Raw genomic sequence first — 16,992 nt, 5'->3', positions numbered from 1 at the left:
GTTGGCGCCACTGCTCTACCATGGCTGGAACCAGTGTTGGCCTCACCGTGCACAAGACTGCCAGAGGAAAACCGTATCCAAGCACCCAAAATTCAGGAGGGCTCAGCCATGCTGGCTCAGTAGGTACCACTGTTGAAACTCTTGAAATGAGTTCTCACCATACACTAGGTGATGGCCACTAGAGGGCGCCAGTGGTAACATAAAGATGCCAACTGTGTGATTGAAATGAGTGTCCTCCATACAGTGCGTGCTGACCAGTGATGGCCGCCAGAGGGCGCTCCGCACAGATTCCAGTCAGTGCTGTTTAGTGGAAAGATTGTGCTGCGTTCTTGTTCTTAGCCGGACGCTTGCAGTCCTGACACCATCTGTGCAACTTCCAATTGTGTCCCCCAGCCGTCGTCACAGCACTGCAGGGCCATGAAGACGTCGGCTAGCGGCTCTTTGTTGCTGCGGGAGCTGTTGAGCTCAGAGCCGGCGTGGAAGGACGATGAGGTGTGCGTGGTCGGGGTGTTCGGAAAGACGGCCCTGCTACAGGGGGGCTGGGACAAAGGCTGCCTGGTGAACTCCCTGTGTGACCGCCATGTGTTCCCCCTCTTCCAGCAGCTGCCGGAGCAGGCCCGGGAGCGGAGCGTCTTCCAGACGTACTATGAGCAGGAGTCTCGCGTGCTGTATGTGGTGCTGACTGGCATCAGTGACACTGGGCAGCTGGCCAGGGCATGTGAGGAGCTGGGGCGCGGGGTCTCCCATGCGGAGGCCCATGAGTGGTGGAAGGATGAGGAGAAGCTGCACTGCATGCATGTGCTGTACCTGTTCTCTGTGTGCCACCTGCTGCTGCTCCTGCACCCCGCCTGCTGCTTCGACATTGCCTACGAGAAGCTGTTCCGGGCACTGGATAGTGTGCGTCAGAAGCTCCTGCCCTCACTAAAGCCAGCCCTCAAGGAGTGCCCTGTGGGGCTCGAGTGGAAACTGAATGCCCGCCCTTGCCCTCCACGACTGCTGTTTGTTTTCCAGCTGAATGGCGCCCTACAGGGAGTGGAGCCCAGCCGGGGAGCGGGTCAGACGGCCACTGAGAAGCCCAAGAAGCATTCACCCAAGCGAAGGCTTCAGCATGCCCTGGAGGATCAGATCTACCGGATCTTCCGCAAGAGCCGTGTCCTTACCAACCAAAGCATCAATTGCTTGTTTACCGTGCCTGCCAACCAGGCCTTTGTGTACATTGTGGCTGAACAGGATGACGACCCAGTGGGTATGCTGCTGGATAATCTGCGGCACAACTGCACGGTAAAGGACACCGAACCCAGCATTGGAAGCATCTCTGGGCCCCGGCGCTACCAGATGATGAGGCACAGCCGGCAGCAGCTGTCCTTCACAGCAGAGAGCAGCTCTGGGCTTTCTGGACAGCTGGTGGACTGCACCCTGCGTGAATTTCTATTCCAACATGTGGAGCTGGTGCTCACTAAGAAGGGCTTTGATGACAGTGTGGGCAGGAACCCACAGCCCTCCCACTTTGAGCTACCCACCTATCACAAATGGGCTAATGTGGCCCTAAAGTTGTATGAGGTGATCATAGAAAATAAAGATGATGACCCTCCAGCCTTCCCAGGGGGCTATCCACCAAAACTGCTGGCTAATATGAAAGTACTGGAAGGCTATTTGGATGCAGATACTAAATTTTCAGAAAACCGATGTCAGAAAGCTCTACCAATGGCCCACAGCGCCTACCAGTCCAACCTGCCCCATAACTACACCACCACAGTCCACAAGAACCAGCTCGCACAAGCGCTTAGGGTTTACAGCCAGCACGCACGTGGGCCAGCATTCCAGAAATATGCCATACATCTCAATGAGGATTGCTACAAATTCTGGAGCAGTGGACACCAACTTTGTGAGGAAAGGAGTCTGACAGATCAGCACTGTGTCCACAAATTCCACTTGCTTCCAAAAGCAGGTAACACTGTTAACGGGGTTGCCTTTAGAGCAAAAGTAGTAAAATCTACATATTGCACTTTCTAAACATTTTTATTGATAAAGATTTGTCAGGGTTACTCATTTATCTTTCCCTGATGTTGCCCCTTTATGCTTCTTGAACATCTTCCAGCCTTTCCTGGTGTGCCTGCAGGTAGAAAAAAGCACTTGTCCACCCTTCCAGCATAGTCGAACTGTAACTATGTTCATCATCATGTGCGTTCCCCCTGAAATATGGTGTTGTTTCTAGAGATTTTGGTAACGTGACTGCGGGTAGAGACAGACCTTTTGGGATAGATGTCGGGCTGCACTCCTCAAGGCAACCACTTGACCTTCAGTCAGTTAGGAATACCAAGCCATACTTTATTTTTGTTACCAAGAAATGTTCCATTTTTGGTTCCCTCTTCAGTGTACGTAATTTGATAGAATGACACCTTTGGCCTGAGGCGAAACGTATTTCCCTTCTAAGTGAATAACTAGAAGGTGTAGACATTCTCTTTCGTATACAACTTTTTACTGGACTGTATTTCTGTTCAGTTTTAGAATATACTTTTTAGGACAGTGCCTCAGATGACTGTAGTGCTCAATTGGATTACTGCTTGAAGTCTAAAAATGTGTCTTGAAGGGGTTTTCTAAGCTTCAGAAAACCATTTCTCATTCCGAATGCCAAGGAATATACTGGTTGCTATAAGTATCCCTACTGTTTCTTCTGTCCTTTTAAGCAATGTAATATCATTCACTTCAAATAAATCTCATACTAATATTCCCATATGTGCTTTCTGTGCACAGCATTAGGACTCTTACTCATTCACATAATTTTACAGTCAGTGGAACGCTTGGAACGTAGCAAGTGCTTTCAGAAAACTAATATTTTTTTATGTTTTCAGGTGAAAAAATTGAGCCAGATAGAAATCCACCTATTCTGTACCATAACAGTCGTGCAAGGTCTACTGGAAACTGTAATTGTGGGAGAAAGCAGGCACCTCGTGAGGATCCATTTGACATCAAGAGTGCAAACTATGATTTCTACCAGGTAAAGTGTAATACTTAATGGGGTGGTCCGGTCTTTTGCTGAAAGACTGCAAATTTCTGGTTCCTCACAGTGCGCACAATGCACTCTTCAGGATTCTCCATTTCTGGCAGCAAAAGCGGGCTGTCATGCGATTTGCTTTACTTCCTGCCACATTTCAATAAGATGTCCATGGCATTCCCCAATACAAGTGAATTGCTGAGCGCATCTAGTCGGAATTTGGCCGGGTAGTGTGCAAATTGCATACAGGACTGTGTGCTATTACTGGTATTTGAGTTTGACAAAAATTTATTGATATGCGTTTCTGCCACAGAAATGCACAAAAACACGTGCATTTTTTACATGCGGTCTTTTTGTATCTAATGCAAGTCTATGATGAAAATCAGCTGCTAAAACACAGCATACCGGAAAGAGAAATTAACATGCTGCCGATTTGAAGCACGTACTGAAGATCAGTTTACGCTTAGAGAAAAACAAGCACAGATAGCAGGAAGTTTCTATAAATCCCATTCACTTGGCTGGAACTGTGAAATGCTGCATTTTTCATGCAGCAAAAAAAAAAAAAAAAAGGAATTCAAAGACTCATCGTGGGCGCACAGCCTTAATAGTTTTTTTTAGGCCGGGATCAGACTTGTGAGAAACTCGCACAAGTCTCGCACCTCAATACCAGCACTGCCGCAGGCACTTGGGACCGGACTGTGCGGCTGCATAGAAAAACATGCAGCTGCACACTCCTGTCCTGAATGCCGGCGTCAGTGCCGGATGTTGAGGTGCGAGTTTCTCGCAAGTCTGACCCCAGCCTAAGCCTGATGTTTCCATCTCTGAGCACAGCATATGATACATGTGTGGTTGATAAAAGTAGGCCTAGTTTAAACAAAACCTTTCAGCTTATTTTGACCCAATAAACCGCCCCTAGCCCTGGATTAGGCCATTTCCTAAGATCTTCAAAATGTTTGTCTTAACGCCAAACCAATCTTGCTATTTGGTAAAAATAATGTGGTGGCTGAGCCCGTGTAACAGTCCTGCTTCTTGTCTGGTGGGACGGGTCCTTACTATGTAACAGTCAAGCTGCTATCGCTGTAATTGCGTCCTAATGACTCAAGGGCGTCTAGAAATCACACACTCCAGTGGGGCATCATTATAGTCACTACAGCGTGACTGTCCCATGATGTGCAGCCCCACCAAACTGCTGATTTTACCAAGCAGTAGAATTTGTTTGGTTTATGAGTCAAAATGACATAATGGGTGCCCTTCAACTACTTTTGTGAGTAAAGCTATTGGTTCCTAAAAGTCCACATCAAAACTTAATTTTTTTCAAAACATTTTCTAAAGGTAATGTGATGTTTTCACATTTTTTGCAACAAAAATTGGCTTTTTGCATAGTACCAAAACAGGACAATATCTTTTAGGTTTTATATACCGTATTTTTCTGACCATAAGATGCAGCCCAGGTTTAGACAGCAGAAAATAAGAAAAACACTTTTTCCTATGAATTAAAACTTCCCTGGCTGTGTTAAGTGGAGGGGTCATTATCACAAATTTTATTGTATTGGGGTAGAATAGGTAGGTAACAAACCTATTGTTAGTGTCAGGAACACCGCACTGAACTTGCTCACTGAGCCAGTGCGCGTGTCCTGAGTAAAGCGAACTGTGCTCAAAGATACCTGTGGAGCGGGCAGCAGCCGAGTAGATGCGTACTTCAGAACAACAGGACCTGTAGCATGTGACTGCTAGGGGCGTGGCCTAAACTCCAGAGAGCTAGGAGCTGCAAGAGAACTCCTAACAGGGTAACTGCGAGACAAAGTTACCAAGGGGCATAGACAGGGAAGATAGTCAGGACGTAGCTAATGAGTCATACACAGAGATAGCTGCAAGGTACAAGAGGGGCGAGCAGAGAGTAGTCAGATCACAGGCAAGGAGTCATACACAGAGATGGTAGCGCAGTACAGAATCAACAGGCAAACTCACAACGGGAAACAGAACCGGATCAGAACCATATAAACAAGCTAGAAGGCTGAGTGCACACGTACTTTTTTGCCCTGCGGATTTTTCCGCGCAGAAGTGAAGAAATCCGCAGGTCAAATGACCTGCATTTTTCCTGCGGATTTCTTCCATTTTTAATGCGGTTTTCCACTGCGGTTTTCCCCCTGCGGATTTGGAGACTGAGGTGGAAAACCGCACAAAAGAAGTAACCGCGTGGAAAAATCCGCAGCATCTGCACAGCGGTTTTATTTTTTCATTGATTTACATGCTACTGTACATCACAATGCGGATATGCAATGTTTCTGCGCGGTAAAATCCACTGGGGATCCGCTGGATATCTGCATCGTGTGCACACAGCCTTACAACGAACAGGCACACAGAGGTCAGCACACTCGGCAAAAGTATAACTGGCAAGGGTTGGAGCTTCCCAGGGGTTTAAGAAGCTCTCCTAGAACCAGAAAGAGGCTACAATCATTAACCCCAGGTGTGCAGGACAAAACCTGCACTGAGCTCCAGACATTAACCCCTGACGTGCAGCTCAAAAACCTGCACTGGGATCATGACAGTTAGGCAACGTTCAGTATTTGGTCAGTATTTTACCTCCCTGTTTGTAAGCCAAAACCAGGAGTGGAGCAATCAGAGGAAAAGTATAATAGAAACACATCACCACTTCTGTATTTATCACCCACTCCTGGTTTTGGCTCACAAATACTGAGGTAAAATACTGACCAAATACTGAACATGTGCACTTGGCCTTAGCTTATTTATTCTTTTACTAATCCTTTCACTGCAAACATTCAGCTGACTTGAACGAAAACTGCATGATGGTCTAAACAATAAGTATTTGAATGGACAAGTTAATTTGTATGCCTTAAACAGAATTCACAAACTGAATATACAGGTGATCACTTTTTAGTTCTATAGGGTATTACAGACTCTGGTACAGTGGTTATGGAAAGTATTCAGACCCCTTTAAATGTTTCATCCTTTGTTTCATTGCAGCCATTTGGTAAATGCAAAAAAGTTCATTTTTTTTCTCATTAATATACACTCTGGACCCCATCTTGACTGAAAAAAACAGAAATGTAGACATTTTTGCAAATTTATTAAAAAGAAAAACTGAAATCACATGGTAATAAGTATTCAGACCCTTTGCTCAGACACTCATATTTAAGTCACATGGTGTCCATTTCCTTGTGATCCTCCTAGAGATGGTTCTACTCCTTCATTGCAATCCAGCTGTGTTTAATTAAACTGATAGGACTTGATTTGTAAAAGACACACACCTGTCTATAAGACCTCACAGATCACAGTGCATGTCAGACCAAATGAGAATCATGAGGTCAAAGGATCTGGCCACGGAGCTCAGAGACAGAATTGTGGCAAGGCACAGCTCTGGCCAAGGTTACAAAAGAATTTCTGCAGTACTCAAGGTTCCTAAGAGCACAGTGGCCTCCATAATCCTTAAATGGAAGATGTTTGAGACCACCAGAAGTCTTCCCAGACCTGGCCGTCCAGCCAAACTGAGTAATCGTGGGAGAAGAGCCTTTGTGAGAAAGGTAAAAAAGAACCCCAAGATCACTGTGGCTGAGCTCCACAGATGCAGTAGGGAAATAGGAGAAAGTTCCACAAAATATGGCAGAGTGGCCCGACAGAAGCTTCTCCTCAGTGCCAGACATATGAAAGCCTGCATAGAGTTTGCAGAAAAACACATGAAGGACTCCCAGACTATGAGAAATAAGATTCTCTGGTCTGATGAGACTAAGAAGTTTTTGGCGATGATTCTAAGCGGAATGTGTGGAGAAAACTAGGCACTGCTCATTACCTGCCCAATACAATCCCAACAGTGAAACATGGTTTTGGCAGCATCATGCTATAGGGGTGTTTTTCACCTACAGGGACAGGACGACTGGTTGCCATTGAAGGAAACATGAATGCGGCCAAGTACAGAGATATCCTGGATGAAAACTATTCCACAGTGCTCTGGACCTCAGACTTGGCTGAAGGTTCACCTTCCAACAAGACAATGGCCCTAAGCACACAGCTAAAATAACAAAGGAGTGGCTTCAGAACAACTCTGTGACCATTCTTGACATTCTCAGCCAGAGCCCTGACCTAAACCCAATAGAGCATCTCTGGATAGACCTGAAAATGGCTGTCCACCAACGTTCACCACTCAACCTGACGGAACTGGAGAGGCTCTGCAAGGAAGAATGGCGGAGGATCCCCAAATCCTGGTGTGAAAAACTTGACATCATTCCCAAGAAGACTCATGGCTGTACTAGCTGAAAAGGGTGCTTCTACTAAATACTGAGCAAAAGGTCTGAATACTTATGACCATGTGATATCAGTTTTTCTTTTTTAATTTGCAAGCATTTCTACATTTCTGTATTTTTTTCAATTATATAGATTATGGGGTGCTCACTGCTTTAGAATGTAGGTGCTCTGAGGTAAAAAATGCAAACCATTAGAAAAACAACCTCGGCACTCAAATATGAATGATTTCAAAGAAAATTCCTTTTTTATTTCTTATTTTTCAATGCTTCACAACAGGACCAAAACATGAAATACAGACAAAAAAATATATATCAATGTTTCGGCTCTCTAGCCTTTATTAAGATTTATCTGAAATAACAGAAATTTACAATAATAAAGTAAAAAAAAATCTTTCCACAAAAGAATATCAAATAGGTCCATATAATGTGCCATTACATAGTTTCTCATAGTACTACATTTCAGTTATAAGGACATGACAAGCTAACCGCATAACAATAGGATATTGATATATATAATAAGATATTAATATATAATACATCTGAGGCAGTACACATCCCCCTCAAGGATCTCAAATAACCAATTCATTACTCTGCGATCCACTGGAATCCATAAAGAGATAAATATATAACTGAAGACACCCAAAATAATATATTCAGATACCTGTAACAGGTTGGGTCCTAAATTGTAAGGTCAGGATTTCAAACAATGTTCAAAAAAAACTTATATACGAGCGCCACCTTATGGCAAAGAGAAAAAATGCAATCAGTAACACAAAAAAAATAGTGATAACGCAATCAAACAAATAATACTTATCAGTTTTAAATGAAAATCACCCAAAATCCACGGGGTAAACATACCAAAGGAGAGTGTCAATGTTGCATGCTGACAGGAGCTTGTGCAAGAAGGAATACGCTCTGTAACCGCCAAGTACACAAGGCACCCTTTATGTATCCGTGCGACGGAGGCATTTCCAGGGTAAACGTCAGCGTTCATTAAGATGTTCTTCGCATGCGCTGCTCTATAATGTCGGAAAGTGCCGAGGTAGTCTCCGGCGTAAAGGATACAAAAAGGGTGGGGGAACAAGAGGCGCAATAGTGCCCTATCACTAGTGACACTACGATGTGAGTGGTGTAATGCAGTTCCACTCACCTATTCCAGTTGTGTGACCCACAACTGGCTTGAAGACATAACACAGTATCAGCTGCTGCAGGACCTCCACCGACCACTCCAATGTGGAAAAACTACCAGAGAATATGGGAAGCAAGGTGTACCACAGTCCGCGCTGCTGAGTCCACAAAATCACCTGGGATGCAAGATGTTGTAACAAAGTACTTCTTTATTCCTTCCTACGTGTTTCGGCGCCCTTCCTGGCACCTATCCCTGAGGAAGGTGCCAGGAAGGGCGCCGAAACACGTAGGAAGGAATAAAGAAGTACTTTGTTACAACATCTTGCATCCCAGGTGATTTTGTGGACTCAGCAGCGCGGACTGTGGTACACCTTGCTTCCCATATTCTCCGGCGTAAAGGAGGCGTATATCCTTGATAGTCGACGGAAAGTGCCGAAGTAATCTCCGAAGTGAAGGAGGCGTGTATCTCAGAGAGCCCACGGAAAGTGCCGAATCATATCCCGAAGTGCAGTCAGTGTGCTGGAGGCTAAATCACGCAAGTGTACTACAGGGAAGAGGCTGAAGAAATCTGTGGATCAATACTTGTTGGCGGAGTGCTAAAAGGAAGGGGGAAATATATTAGAATCAAACCAAAAGAATATGCACAATGAATTAAGAATAATAGGATAGTGACACCACATATGAATTAGGAATAATTAATAGGATAATGGTTCCACATATCCATGATTACTAACAAGCACATAAAAAGAAACATTATCACTTGTATAAAAAATGTAAGAAATAAGACCCAAAATAGAGGGAGAAACATATACCTGCTGAGTGACTATTATGTAATCTAAAAGGGGAAAAAAAGGGACACAATCACTATAAAAAATTAACGACAACAAACACGTTGTGTACCATAGGTCAAATTAAGACTCTTAGAAATAAAGCATAATATTGAAACATCACAATAAAACATAGTTGGACTGACTAATAGCAAAGGAGGAGGGAAACCCTATATCAGAATCGCCCCAATATTATTTGGTGCATTGTAGATAAATCTTACCTTAAAAGATTATCTAATTCCACTAATGACAAATCTCATATTCTCTATTAAGCCCTAATGGTGTTAGGGTCTGCAAAATATGAATCCAAAATGATTCACGCTCCTTTAACCTCTTTATCCTGTCACCACTCCTTCTAGACAATGACACCTGATCTATCACTTGGTATCTCAACTGAGCAACCGAATGGCCGCATGATAGGAAATGGGCTGGTATGGGCAATAAAGTAAGTCCACATCTAATGGTGGACTTGTGTTGAGAGATGCGGTCGCGAATATGTTGGGTGGTCTCCCCAACATATCCGAGACCGCAAGGACATTTAATAAAATAAACTACGTAAGAAGACTCACATGTGAAATATCCGTTGATAGGATAGCGCTGTCCTGTTCGGGGATGTGTGAAAAAATTACCTTTAGTTACATTGGAACATTGTAGACACCCTAAACAAGGAAACGTACCATTACGAGATGCAGTTAGTGTTCGTTGGATAAATTCTTTTTTACCAGAGCCAACATTAGCCCTTACTAAAAAATTCTTAATGTTATTAGGTCTTTTGAAGCACATAATGGGTCTGGACAGAAACTCCGGGGTATTGGGATATGAATCTTTAAGTATGTCCCAATGCCTAAGAATACATCGATTAATAAGACGACTAAACGAATGAAATGTGCTAACAAAGGCTAATCGCTGTCCTTTCTCTTTAGGTAAAGAGGGATTGCTGGTCTAAGTATTTGTGTAGGATAAACTCTACAAAGAAACCGTGCTTCCATTAATTTTAATCTGATATTTTTGGTAATGGGGATCAAAACTATCCTATCAATTCGTACATACTGTGATCTTGGCAATGCCCATTTAATGTGTTGTGGATGACTGTATTTTTTCAGTTAAGATGGGATGCAGTGTACATAAATTCAAAAAAGTTCATTTTTTTTCTCATTAATCAAATGGCTGCAATGAAACAAAGAATGAAAAATTTAAAGGGGACTGAATACTTTCCGGACCCACTGTATATATATTATTTTATTTTATATAAACTTTCTTAGAGCCAGGGAGTATGACATGGATAAAAAAAATAAGTATAATAGAAACATGTCACCACTTCTGTATTTATCACCCTCTCCTGGTTTTGGCTTACAGATACTGAGGTAAAATACTGACCAAATACTGAATGTGCGAAAGTGGCCATGGTGTATCCCTGCAGCGTTATACACACAGCACACATGCATACATACACAACGCACAGCTTGCTACATGTGCATATATAGCCACATTGGCACATCCTGTAGTTCCTGATCGGGACCTGCACAGCGGGTGCAGCAGAGCATTTGCAGAAACTTCCACGATTAATTCAGTCACATGACCTGGAAGGCCATGGAGTTACTGGTGCAGAGTGTCCTGCTGCTGCTCAGCTCCTGCAGCCTCTGTTTAGTCCCGGAAGCTTCCTCTCCTGTTCTGCATCGATCACATAGATCGGTGTCAGACAGGAGAGACTGCAGCTCTCGGTCATCAGGATAGGCACAGTGTCAGCATTCTCCACTACAGGAAGCTGCCTCTAGACCAGTGGTTCCCAAACTCCAGTCCTCACGGACCCCAACAGGTCATGTTTTCAGGATTTCCTTAGTATTTCACATTTGATGGAAGTATCATCAAGGCATCAGGAATTCTCTCACATGTGTAACACTATGGAAATCCTGAAAACATGACCTGTTGGGGTCTGCGAGGACTGGAGTTTGGGAACCACTGCTCTAGACTATATGGTGTGCACACTTTCTATCAAGAGTGTTTGTTTAAAAAAAAAAAAAGTGTCTTATAGTCCGAAAAATACAGTAGTTAAAAATTGTCAATAATAATGTAAAATAAAATTGAGTTTCTTTTTTGTTTAATACTTGTAATTTAATCTACATAACAAAGTTCTGTCTCAGTCTTCATAATTGCAAAGTGCTAGACAGTGATGGATGCCATTAAAGATGGTGTATGAATAAGGGTTAACATTGGTTGTGTTTTGAGATTGTATTCATTTATACTACTGTGCAAGTGCTCGGAGGGACTTGCATTCACAGCGTGTCTAGCTTTATTCTTCCACCCACAGACACACTTACGTAGAGTAAAACGGTCACGCAGTGCGTGGGGGCTGGAAGTAACACTCACTGACAAGTGACATGGAAAAGCAACATTTTCAATGGATGTTTAGGTCATGATTAATGACAATCGTAAAAAAGAACTGTTCAAAAAGTAGCATCAATATTCAGTTAGTTTGCATAATGTTTTCACTCTTTTTGTAATATTTCACAGATGCTTGAAGAGAAATGCTGTGGAAAACTGGAACATATTCATTTTCCAGTATTTGAGCCAAGCACACCAGACCCTGCTCCGGCAAAGAATGAGGCACCTTGCACTTCTCAAGAAGGAGATGTTGAAGGGGAGAAGATGAAAGACAAGGAACCTCAAACACAGGGTGAAAGTACGAGTCTGAGCCTTGCACTCAGTCTGGGCCAGTCCACTGATAGCCTTGGAACATACCCAGCTGACCCCCAAGCAGCAGGAGATAATGCTGAACCTCCAGGGCAGGCAGCAGAAGAAAAAGGTGAAAAAAGACCCACTTTAGTGGACCGTCAAGCATCCACTGTTGAATATCTGCCTGGTATGATGCATTCAAACTGTCCAAAAGGCCTTCTTCCTAAATTTTCAAGTTGGTCACTAGTAAAACTAGGTCCTGCTAAATCTTATAACTTCCACACGGGGTTAGATCACCTTGGATTTATTCCAGGAACCAATTATCTCATGCCTTGGGACATTGTCATTCGTACAAAGCCAGAAGATGAAGGGGACCTGGACAGCAATTCTTGGCCAGCTCCAAATAAGTCTATACCTGGGAAAAGAAGTGGAGCAGCAATCGGAAGAGGTCGTAGGAGGGATGATATTGCAAGAGCATTTGTTGGTTTTGAGTATGAGGATTCACGGGGACGTAGGTACATGTGCTCAGGGCCGGATAAAATGATGAAAGTTCTAGGCAATGGACCGAAGGAATCAGCAGTTAAAGCCCTCAACACTGACATGCCTCTGTACATGTTGTCGCCATCCCAAGGACGAGGACTTAAACCTCATTATGCTCAGCTCATGAGACTGTTCGTTGTTGTTCCTGATGCTCCTTTACAAATTATAATGACACCTCAGGTAAGGTCCCAAATATGGCTTTCTTTTAGAGCACTTAATTGCAAGTGAGATTAGAAGGTGGGAGATGTATTATGTTGGGATTTGGGTACAGCCATTTGAATAAAGTCTAAGGGCCCCGTCACACATAGCGATCTCGCTAGCGAGATCGCTGCTGAGTCACAAGTTTTGTGACACAACAGCGATCTCACCAGCGAGATCGCTGTGTGTGACAGCGATCAGTGACCAGCCTCCCTGCCGGTATCGCTGATAGTTGTAGGAAAGCCCTGGACATATTTTTGGTCGCTGGTCTACCGCTGGCCAGCACGCATCGCTGCGTGTGACAGGCGGGAGACCAGCGATCAGCTGGTAACTAAGGTACACATCGGGTATCTAAGGGACGCACGTCCCTTAGATACCTGATGTGTACCTTAGTTACCAGCTCCCTGCATCAGTGCGCTGGTAACTAAGGTACACAGCGACGCCGGGCGCTCGGCGTCGTTGTGCTGATCGCTGGTGAAGCTGTCTGTTTGACAGCTCACCAGCGATCACATAGCGACTTACCAACGATCCTGACACGTTGATATTGTTGTCGGGATTGCTGGTGAGTCGCTATGTGTGACTCCAGCTTAACTTTATTCTCTCTTGCTCTGTAGTAGGATCCTGTTAATTGATTTACATGACTCATTGCTTTTATCCTTTACTGCTAAGCCGACCTATTCCCAAGTTTAAGCACATTTGCCCTAATATAATTTTCTGTCTTGCTTTATTCCATGTTCTACTATTCACAGCAGTTGCTGCTTCTACTGATAACATCTAAGTAATATGAAGTAACTTCTAGCACCCTCTTATTTGTGTGGTTTGGCCATTTCACCCTTAGCTTTGTCTATGTAGAGCTATTATTTTACAGTAAAAGGACCCCTTATTTCAGGAATGGTATCCAATTTTTTTTTTCTTGGTTAGCACTCTGACCAATATTATTTAACCCCTTCACGACCGGAGGTATTTTCGGTTTTGCGTTTTCGTCCCCCTTCTTACCAGAGCCATAACTTTATTTTTCCATCAATGTGGCCATGGGGGGGGGCGAGTTGTACTTTTTAATGACACCATTGGTTTTGCCATGTCGTGTGCTAGAAAACGGGAAAAAATTCCACATGCAGTGAAATTGCAAAAAAAAGTGCAATCCCACACTTTTTTTTTTTTTCTTACTAGGTTCACTGAATGCTAAAACTGACCATCTGTTATGATTCTCCAGGTCATTACAAGTTCATAGACCCCAAACATGTCTAGGTTCTTTTTTATCCAAGTGGTTAAAAAAAAATTCCAAACTTTGTTTAAAAAAAAAAAATTGCGCCATTTTCTGATACCTGTAGCGTCTCCATTTTTCGTGATCTCGGATTGGGCAAGGGCTTATTTTTTTGCATGCCGAGCTGACATTTTTACTTACAGTCATATGTTAAAGTTTGGGCACCCCTATTAATGTTACCCTTTTTTCTTTATATCAGTTTTGGTTTTTGCAACAGCTATTTCAGTTTCATATATCTAATAACTGATGGACTCGGTTATATTTCTGGATTCAAATGAGGTTTATTGTACTAACAGAAAATGTGCAATATGCATTTAAACAAAATTTGACTGGTGCAAAAGTATGGGCACCCTTATCATTTTCTTAATTTGAACACTCCTAACTACTTTTTACTGACTTCCTGAAGCACTAAATTGGTTTTGTAACCTCATTGAGCTTTGAACTTCATAGCCAGGTGTATCAAATCATGAGAAAAGGTATTTAAGGTGGCCACTTGCAAGTAGTTCTCCTATTTGATTCTCCTATGAAAAGTGGCATCATGGGCTCCTCAAAACAACTCTCAAATGATCTGAAAACAAAGATTATTCAACATAGCTTTTCAGGGGAAGGATACAAAAAGTTTTCTCAGAGATTTAACCTGTCAGTTTCCACTGTGAGGAACATAGTAAGGAAATGGAAGAACACAGGTACAGTTCTTGTTAAGCCCAGAAGTGGCAGGCCAAGAAAAATATCAGAAAGGCAGAGAAGAATGGTGAGCACAGTCAAGGACAATCCACAGACCACCTCCAAAGACCTGCAGCATCATCTTGCTGCAGATGGTGTCACTGTGCATCGGTCAACAATACAGCGCACTTTGCACAAGGAGAAGCTGTATGGGAGAGTGATGCGAAAGAAGCCGTTTCTGCAAGCACGCCACAGAGTCGCCTGAGGTATGCAAAAGCACATTTGGACAAGCCAGTTACATTTTGGAAGAAGGTCCTGTGGACTGATGAAACAAAGATTGAGTTGTTTGGTCATACAAAAAGGCGTTATGCATGGAGGCTAAAAAACACAGCATTCCAAGAAAACACTTGCTACCCACTGTAAAATTTGGTGGAGGTTCCATCATGCTTTGGGGCTGTGTGGCCAATGCCGGCAGTGGGAATCTTGTTAAAGTTGAGGGTCGCATGGATTGAACTCAGTATCAGCAGATTCTTGACAATAATGTGCAAGAATCAGTGACGAAGTTGAAGTTACGCAGGGGATGGATATTTCAGCAAGACAATGATCCAAAACACTGCTCCAAATCTACTCAGGCATTCATGCAGAGGAACAATTACAATGTTCTGGAATGGCCATCCCAGTCCCCAGACCTGAATATCATTGAACATCTGTGGGATGATTTGAAGCGGGCTGTCCATGCTCAGCGACCATCAAACTTAACTGAACTGGAATTCTTTTGTAAACAGGAATGGTCACAAATACCTTCATCCAGGATCCAGGAACTCATTAATAGCTACAGGAAGCGACTAGAGGCTGTTATTTTTGCAAAAGGAGGATCTACGAAATATTAGTGTCACTTTTATGTTGAGGTGCCCATACTTTTGCACCGGTCAAATTTTGTTTAAATGCAGATTGCACATTTTCTGTTAGTACAATAAACCTCATTTGAATCCAGAAATATAACCGAGTCCATCAGTTATTAGATATGTGAAACTGAAATAGCTGTTGCAAAAACCAAAATTGTTATAAAGAAAAAAGGTTAACATTAATAGGGGTGCCCAAACTTTAACATATGACTGTATATAATTTTGGCGCAGATACGATCTTTTGATCCCCCGTTATTGAATTTTAACCCCATTCTGACAGTGGATGTACCATTTCATCCATGTGCCCTGGTACTTACTGCCCATGGATGGGGATAGTACGTCATTAGTGATTGGCTGCGCTCACGGGGGGAAGCGCAGCTGGGTGTCAGCTGATTCTCACAGCTAAGTGCCAGGAGCGTTCACAGACTGCACCCGGCACTTTAATATGATTGCAGTGTTCCGGAGCCGGCACAAGGCCTGACAGCCCCTCTGCCTTTGGATCAGAGACCCCGCTGTGTCCCGATCGCTGCCATGGAGACCCGATGTCATGACGACATCCAGGTCTCCAGAGCTGAGAGACTTCCTGTCATGCGCAGTGATGATCAGGAAGTCTCTCAGGTCAGTGTAAAATACAGTTGTGGCCAAAAGTATTGACACCCCTGCGATTCTGTCAGATAATACTCAGTTTCTTCCTGAAAATGATTGCAGACACATTCTTTGGTATTATTATCTTCATTTAATTTGTCTTAAATGGAAAAACACAAAAAGAATTGCCCTAAAGCCAAATTGGATATAATTCAACACCAAACATAAAAAAGAGGGTGGACAAAAGTATTGGCACTGTTCGAAAAATCATGTGATGCTTCTCTAATTTGTGTAATTAACAGCACCTGTAACTTACCTGTGGCACCTAACAGGTGTTGCAATAACTAAATCACACTTGCAGCCAGTTGACATGTATTAAAGTTGACTCAACCTCTGTCCTGTGTCCTTGTGTGTACCACATTGAGCATGGAGAAAAGAAAGAAGACCAAAGAACTGTCTGAGGACTTGAGAAACCAAATTGTGAGGTAGCATGAGCAATCTCAAGGCTACACGTCCATCTCCAAAGACCTGAATGTTCCTGTGTCTACCGTGCGCAGTGTCATCAAGAAGTTTAAAGCCCATGGCACTGTGGCTAACCTCCCTAGATGTGGACGGAAAAGAAAAATTGACAAGAGATTTCAACGCAAGGTTGTGTGGATGTTGGATAAAGAACCTCGACTAACATCCAAACAAGTTCAAGCTGCCCTGCAGTCCGAGGGTACAACAGTGTCAACCCGTACTATCCGTCAGCGTCTGAATGAAAAGGGACTGTATGGTAGGAGACTCAGGAAGACCCCACTTCTTACCCCGAGACATAAAAAAGCCAGGCTGGAGTTTGCCAAAACTTACCTGAAAAAGCCTAAAACGTTTTGGAAGAATGTTCTCTGGTCAGATGAGACAAAAGTACAGCTTTTTGGGCAAAGGCATCAACATAGAGTTTACAGGAGAAAAAAAG

At 43.3% G+C, this 16,992-nt stretch overlaps 1 protein-coding gene and 1 long non-coding RNA gene across 2 annotated transcripts in view; both read left to right on the top strand.

Moving 5' to 3' along the window:
- Positions 1-237: 237 nt before the first annotated feature.
- SMG8 (SMG8 nonsense mediated mRNA decay factor) overlaps positions 238-16,992 on the top strand; it is a 30,875-nt gene continuing 14,120 nt past the window's right edge. Inside the window, exons 1-3 of the mRNA XM_073574267.1 lie at positions 238-1,948; positions 2,853-2,998; positions 11,721-12,602. Coding sequence (XP_073430368.1) covers positions 418-1,948; positions 2,853-2,998; positions 11,721-12,602 — 2,559 coding nt within the window. The 5' untranslated portion in view covers positions 238-417. The remainder of the gene's footprint in view (positions 1,949-2,852; positions 2,999-11,720; positions 12,603-16,992) is intronic.
- LOC141088270 (uncharacterized) lies at positions 12,616-13,512 on the top strand. Its single transcript, XR_012231877.1, has 2 exons — positions 12,616-12,956; positions 13,050-13,512. It is a non-coding gene; the product is annotated as an uncharacterized lncRNA (long non-coding RNA).

This window comes from Dendrobates tinctorius, unplaced genomic scaffold, assembly GCF_039654945.1.
Source record: "Dendrobates tinctorius isolate UK_male_01 unplaced genomic scaffold, ASM3965494v1 ptg000007l, whole genome shotgun sequence".
NCBI classification, from domain to species: domain Eukaryota; kingdom Metazoa; phylum Chordata; class Amphibia; order Anura; family Dendrobatidae; genus Dendrobates; species Dendrobates tinctorius.
The sequence above is the reverse complement of the archived record's forward strand: the minus strand, read 5'-3'. Positions and strand labels throughout refer to the sequence as shown.